Source organism: Grammomys surdaster, unplaced genomic scaffold, assembly GCF_004785775.1.
Source record: "Grammomys surdaster isolate TR1022 unplaced genomic scaffold, NIH_TR_1.0 1050, whole genome shotgun sequence".
NCBI classification, from domain to species: domain Eukaryota; kingdom Metazoa; phylum Chordata; class Mammalia; order Rodentia; family Muridae; genus Grammomys; species Grammomys surdaster.
In genome coordinates, this window is record NW_021605469.1 from 1 (window position 1) to 7,232 (window position 7,232).

Below are 7,232 nucleotides of genomic sequence, written 5' to 3' on the forward strand. Positions count from 1 at the left end.
AGAGCATGCATATATGGGCTGGTCTGAGGCCCTAAGCACATATGTAGCAGAGGCCTATCTTGTCTGGCCTCAGTGGAAGAGTATGTGCCTAATCCTGACCCTGTGAGGGGGAGTGCCAAGGGGGCACCCCCTCAGAGTCAAAGGGGATAGGGGATGAATGAAGAACTCTGACGGGGGGACTTGATGAGACAGCATTTGGGATGTAAATTAATAAAATAAATAATGAAAAGAAAAAGATGCCAGTACAGCGGGAAAAGGAAGAGAGGAGGCAGTCTTTCCAGGAGAGTTTTTCAGAGACAGGTAGAAGAGGGAACAACAGAGGCATACATATAGAAAGATGGAATGATTCAGAGAACCAGAAAGAGTTGGAAGTGTAGAAAAGATGGTCAAAGTTAATATGAGGCAAAGCAGAGCAGTGGTGGTACATGCCTTTAAACCCAGCACTTGGGAGTCAGAGGCAGACAGATTTCTGAGTTCAAGGCCACCCTGGTCTACAGAGTGAGTTCCAGGACAGCCAGGGCCTTTAAACCCAGCACTTGGGAGTCAGAGGCAGGCAGATTTCTGAGTTCAAGGCCAGCCTGGTCTACAGAGTGAGTTCCAGGACAGCCAGGGCTACACAGAGAATTGCTGTCTCAAACTGAAGACCTCAGCAGAGGGGAGACCCTCACTCAAGTCTCAGAAACTCTCGACCACCCAGTAATCTGCTCGAGACACCGTGAACCGGGGCTAAAGCAAGGTTTATTCGGGCATGTGACAGCTAGCTGCTGGTCAATTCGTATGCCCACGCAGGAGCTGAATTGACCCTGACAGCCAGTTTGAGAGGGGTTTTAAAGGGAAAAACCACAAACCAAGGAATGAGGAGGGGGTGAGGGGGTTGTTAGGGTGGTGTAACATAAAAATAGCGAAACATTCCAAAGAAACCCTACCTACTTGAGTCAGGGTCAGGTGAAACATTCTATAGACTATTCTTTCTCGAGAATGTAGTCCTGCCCTGCCATTACAGCCCTGCCCCATCATTGTGGTCATCAATTTCTCCGTTCCACCTTGCTAACTTGCATTCATTTTCCTCCTCCTTCGCGGTTGGCCGGTTCCAGTAACAGTGACTGGAACATTCCACATTCTTAACTTGCTTCATGGCTCTGTTTCTCAGAAAAATTTCCATGTCCTTATAAAGAAAGCCTAAAGAATATTTTATATGTCTAAAAAGGATTCTATATATCCAGTATCTATAATTTTTCACTCTACAAAACAAACAAACAACCCCACCTAAACCACAAAACAAAAACAAAACAAAACAAAAAACAACAAAAAAATACAAATCACCCAAACCAAAATAGAAAACCAAACCAAACCAAAAAATGGAATTCAAAACTTCACTGGCTATTAGAATGGCCCGGTACAGTCGGCTGATAACACCTAAGGATTTCTGTTGCCCAAAGTTTCAAACTATTTTTTATTCCTATTGAATAGGAGTTTCAAAGGCCTATGAAACACAAGATCAGGATAACCACAAGAACCCAGATTGAATCAGTTATACTGAAGTGATTGAATCATTTTAGTTATTTCTGTGTCTTATAGAGTGTTGGTCTAAGAAATGAATAACTGGAGAGATGAGAGATGTAGGCAGAATTTTACACACCATTTTACCTAAGGACAGTAATAACAAACCCTAATCTTTTGATACCTTTTGAATATATGCTGCAGCCCTTGGAAAATGGAATACCCTCTCCCTTTTCAGGAGCAGCACATCAAGCATGCAGTCTAAGTCTGAAGAGGACAGAACTCACCAGTGGAGAATGCAGAGTAAGAGGTATTGAGAGGCTGAATCCTGCCAATTAAAGCGATTGAATTGAGAAGCATTTAGGATATTCCCAAGTCACACCATTAAGTGGCTCTTAAAAAGCATTTCTAAGGAGGATTTTCTGAGGGGAAGTACTAGACCACCAACCAAATTGGGAGGAGTCAAAACAAGGTCTGTGGGTCTAAATGGAATAACACACAAGAAAAAAGAATGCCACTCTCAGAGGTTCCAGGCTCTGCTTCCTGCCCACCATATAGGAGCTCTTCAACCTGTTCTCCATCTTGTGAACACTCAGATTTCTGACCAGCTAAGGCAAAAACAAATTCCCTGATCATGGTTATGGCAGGAATCATTGTAAGACCAGCACAAGGGAAAATAACAGCTGTTCAGGGATTGACATGATCCCTTGATTTATGGAAGACAGACCCCAGTATGTAAAGTACAATGGTGATGGCTAGTCTTCCTGTCTGTGTTACCTGTGGACTTAAGTAACCTACAAAACTGGAGGGCTCAACTTAAAAATTTTTTTTTTGTTTAAGTTGAAGTAGATAGATCCCATTCAAATCGAGAAAAACACACACCTTTAATCTGACTCTTGAGGCAGCAAACACACACCTTTAATCCAGACCTTGAGACTAGAAGACACACCCTTAACTGGGCCACACCTTCTGCTGGAGGCCTATATAAGCACACAGATGAAAGAAGTTTGATCTTTGACTGCTTCCTCTCATCTTACCAGCAAGTGCTTCCTCTCATCTTACCAGCAAGGCGATTTCTTCAGTGACATTAGGCCCTAATTCTTCAGAATACCAGCATATACTGAAGAACATCTGAGACTTCAAACCTCGTGGACAAAGTAAGTACTAGTTTTCGCCATTGTTATACTAGCTGTACCTCACTCTGTAGGTTATTTAAATATATTCTCTTTCTATTTATATAGAGGAATTCATTTTGTACGTTCTCTACAGGACCCTGACTAAATACAGCACACTTAAAATGCGAGTTTATAAAAATTTCCAAACTCTTCCAAAGTTGAATAGAATAGCCAAAACTAGTTATCACTGACCTAAGATTCAATAATCAAACACTCACACACTCTGTTAGACCTAAACACGCAGCTTAGAACAGACAACACCAGACCAAACAGTTCCAAAGGGGAGGGGGTTTACTTATGGAAGAGGGCAAAGGTGGGAGAGAAACAGGAGAAGATGGTGGAGAAAGCAGAGAGAGAGTAGAGAAGTGGAGGCCAGCAATGACCATGTGGAGAGAGGGGGAAAGGAAGGGGTGAAGGGAGAGAGGGCAGAGAGAAGCTACAAGCAAGAGAGTAAGAGAGAGAGAAGGAGGCAAGCAGCCCCTTTTATAGTGGGGAGGCCTTCCTGGCTCTTGCCAGGTAACTGTGGGGAGGAGCATATCTTGGTTTTGCCAGATAACTTTGGAGGTAGAGTTTAGACAGAATGCTAACATTCCCCCATTTTGGTTTAATTAAAAAAGAAAAATTAGAAAGAGATGACAGTGAAGCAGGAATGGGGTTGTCGTGATATCTGGCTACTTCCTGCTGGCATTCGGGGCAATGTGTCTTTAGGGGGAACCTAGAAGAATGGGTATGGAGGATGTTTGTCTGGTCTTAGAAGACTTGGCTGTTTCTTGCTGTTCAGGGTCTATGGAGTGAGCCATCAGAGAATAGGTCAGAAGGAACAGGTCCAGTAGAAGCAGCTGTGTGTGTGTGACAGGAGATGGAGCATCTGGAGGTTGCTTCTCTGGAGGTGTTTTGGAAGTCCCTGGACTTGACAAGATCTGGATGGCGTCTACTTGGTCCATGAGAGGTAGATCTGAGTGGGTTTCCTGTAGCTTATTATTTTACAAAAGAGATAACAGCATGAGTTAACAACACAAGCAGTCTATAAGATAACCCTTTGCTGGATCGTATAGTGGAATATTTTATTAGAGTTACATAAGTTTATAGGAACTCAGATAATATTAGGACAGAGTCATAGCAAGAAGAGGAAATGTGAAGCATTTAATTGATGGCAACTGAGTTTAGGTAATGGGGTAACAGATAATATCTGTGAAAGCTTAGCTGTCAATATAGTCAGAAGTCTGAGAAAAAGAGTAAACAATACTAATAATCTAGTAGTTTTATATTTTTAAATTCCACTAGCCAACAGTTCCCGTGGTCTCCATAGTCTCTTGGGTGAAGTCAGTTTGGCTTCCAAGTGCAGAAGATGCAGGGCTTTTTTCTGTGGAATGGATATGCATGACATGAGAAATGACTTACCTTGGTTTGACTTAGCTAAGTCATTTGACTCAGAGCATCCAATCTAGCCCACTGTGTTTGTTAGTGACTATATCATCCCATACAATCCAGGCTGTATCTTCTAGGTGTCCAGTGTCCAAGTCTTCTGAAACCATCTTGGGTTAACTGTTAGAGGCTTTGGGAATTCTGACTGCCATAAGCTTAAATATACTATTAGCAGACTTCTGACAAGATTGAGAGCCATAAGGATTGGTTGTAACTGAATAGAATTTAATAGCAGTAGTAAAAATCTATTAAGACAGAGCCTTTCCTTTCCTATCCTAAGTAACTTTGGCGGGTTGTGTAGGTAGAGAAAAGCACATTTTTGTATTAGCAAAGAAACATTTGGCTAGGACCAGAATAAGAAAGCTGGATCATATGGCTGGCAGGGGGTTGGGTGGCAGTAGCAGCAGGGCAAGACTTCCTGCTAGTGGCTGGAAGTTGCTGCCCAGTGTCTCTGGCAGCTAGAGTTTGCAGAGGGCAAGGAAAAGCAAGCATGTCTCATATCACAGTAATGTTCATGTTAGTTGTTTTTGTAGCGGAAGGTACCTCTAGCACTCACTTTACATGTCTCAGTCAGAAAGGGAGGGGGAACGCCTCCCTCGAATGCTCAGGTAGCCAAGCCCTTCGTGCAAGTGATTGTGCACGTCTGATGTAAACCTGCAGATGTCTGCTAGAGTCTCAGCAATTACCCCATTTTGGTTTAATTAAAAAAGAAAAATTAGAAAGAGGTGAGGGGTTGAGCAGGTTTCATGGCTAAGAGAACCTGGGATGGCAAACAGGCAGAACACATGGAAGGAGTATAAGGAAGGTGGATAAATTCTTGAACATAGGGGATTTGTTTCCATTTACCAGACTGCTGGCAGTATGTGTTAAAGACCCCTCGAGTCTAGTGTGCCATTAAGTCGCTATGTTAGTCCATTATCTAGAGGGTATCAAATCCAGACCTTATTGTAGAGGTGTATCAATTTGGAAGGCCTCAAATCAGGCGTTAATTTTAGAGATTTGAGGTTTTTCAGTAGACAACCCAGTGGGGTGTCTGTGGGTACAGTCGAAGACAATGTGGTACCCATTGGATGACATGGCTGTTACCGAGCTATCAGTCTGCATCCCGAAAAAAAGCTGGCAATGCAAAATCAGGCTCAGGCTAGATAATCAGGTCATCATGAGAATATCTAGGGGCCTCCACTGAGCTAGTCCACCAGAAAATAGCTCATCTGGTACCAGGATTTCCAGCAGCTGTGAGAGTTTGGGGGGGGGGCTGGGAGCTATTTCTGAGAGGGAAATCACTCAATGGCCAATGTCCTAGGTCGTAGTTCAGCTAGAGGTCAGTCATATGGACTGGGGCAATGAAAAGCCAACCCCTTATCCCAGGGAAGGCTGGCCAGACCCTAACTGGGCATCCAGGGTTCCTCCCACCAGTTGGAAACTCCAACTAATTAATACACCAGTGTGTTTGCTGCCTTGTGCAGTCTGGTATCAGGAAGGGTGGAAGCATGAGGTCTGTGTCCCTGTTTTGCTACCCAGCCCATGTAGCAGAGCACCACGTGGGGATGCAGCAGCACAGCTCACATGGTGGAAGTTTTGTGAGCCTCTCAGCAGCAGATGGGATTGGTCTGCAGCAGCAATGGAAATTCACAAGGTCGGTGATGGCAGGTAGCAGCAGATGAAGTCCTTGTGGTGTAGTGATGGCAGCTGCGGGGATGGGGTTGTGGCAGGCCGAATATTGTCGGTCTTGTATGGTCACAGCAGCGTCACAGCAGCCAGCTGCTGCTTCCAGTGGCCACAGGGGTCTCGCAGTTCCTGAAGTCTTCATATCCCGGATTTCATCACCAATGTGACTTCTGCACACAGTTTAGAACAGACAACACCAGACCAAACAGTTCCAAAGGGGAGGGGGTTTATTTAGGAAAGAGGGCAAAGGTGGGAAGAGAAATGGGAGAATATGGTGGAGAAAGAGGAGAGAGTGAAGTGGAGGCCGGCCATGACCATGTGGAGAGAGGGGAAAGGGAAGGTGGGGAAGGGAGAGGGGACAGAGAGAAGCTACAGGCAAGAGAGTAAGAGTAAGAGAGAGAGGAGGAGGCAAGAAGCCCTTTTTATACTGGGCAGGCCTACCAGGTAACTGTGGGGAAGACCATACCTGGGGGTTGCCAGATAACTGTGGAGGTGGAGTTTAGACAGAACACTAACACACACACTCATACACACAACACACACACACACACACACACACACACACACACACACAGAGAGAGAGAGAGAGAGAGAGAGACTGAGAAAGGGGAGAGAGAGAGAGAGAGGCAGAGGCAGAGGCAGAGGCAGAGACAGAGATTTAATTTAGGACAAATTGAAACTAAAATCTGAAGTGTATCTATAATTGTTTCCAAGAGGATGAAGAATAAATACCATTTAGTTCTTCTTTTCAGATCAACTTTAACACCCAAACTACCTCCAGCAGAAATGTCAGGGGACCTGGAAGCCAAGAGCCGTTACTACACACACACACACATCAGTGTTCAGAAATTCTGCTATGAGTGGACCATTAGCAACTTTTCATTTTGCATGGGGGGAAGTAGGAAAGAGATTACAAGCCCACTATTCTCATCAGAGCCCAATGAGGAAGTGGCATGGTGTTTGAGAGTATACCCAAATGGAGTTGATGAAGAAAGCAAAGATTACCTGTCAGTTTTCCTGGAGTTGCTCACCCACCCAGAGAGCCCAGTTTGGGCAAAGTATGAGTTCTGGATCATAAATTGCCAAGGAGAGAAATTTCAATGTATGATGAGCCCCAATGTCATAAACTTTCTGCAAAATGAAAAGAGGGGATTCGAAAAGTTTATCCTTCGAGATCTTCTCCTCTCCAATCCTTACTTGTTTCTCCCTGAAGACCAGCTCACCCTCTGCTGCAAGGTGAGCATAGTTGGAGGTTTCTATAGTATACCTGGACAGAACATGAAAACTGCAATCAAGGATTCGAGGCACAGGTGGACAGATGACCTAGGGGAGGTATGGAAGAATTCCCTGTTCACAGACTGCTGCCTATTGGTAGGTGGCCATGAATTCAGGGCTCACAAGGCCATCCTAGCAGCTTGCTCTCCAGTTTTCAGAGCCATGTTTGAACATGAAATGAAGGAGAAG

The 7,232-nt window shown here is 44.4% G+C and overlaps 1 protein-coding gene across 1 annotated transcript; it reads left to right on the forward strand.

Annotated features, from left to right (window-relative positions):
• Positions 1–1,736: 1,736 nt before the first annotated feature.
• LOC114634648 (TD and POZ domain-containing protein 1-like) lies at positions 1,737–7,232 on the forward strand (the record flags this gene model as incomplete). The annotated part of the gene is made up of 3 exons (XM_028783239.1): positions 1,737–1,810; positions 2,541–2,657; positions 6,521–7,232. A coding segment is annotated over exon 3 (678 nt), but the record flags the coding sequence as incomplete, so codon positions are not given.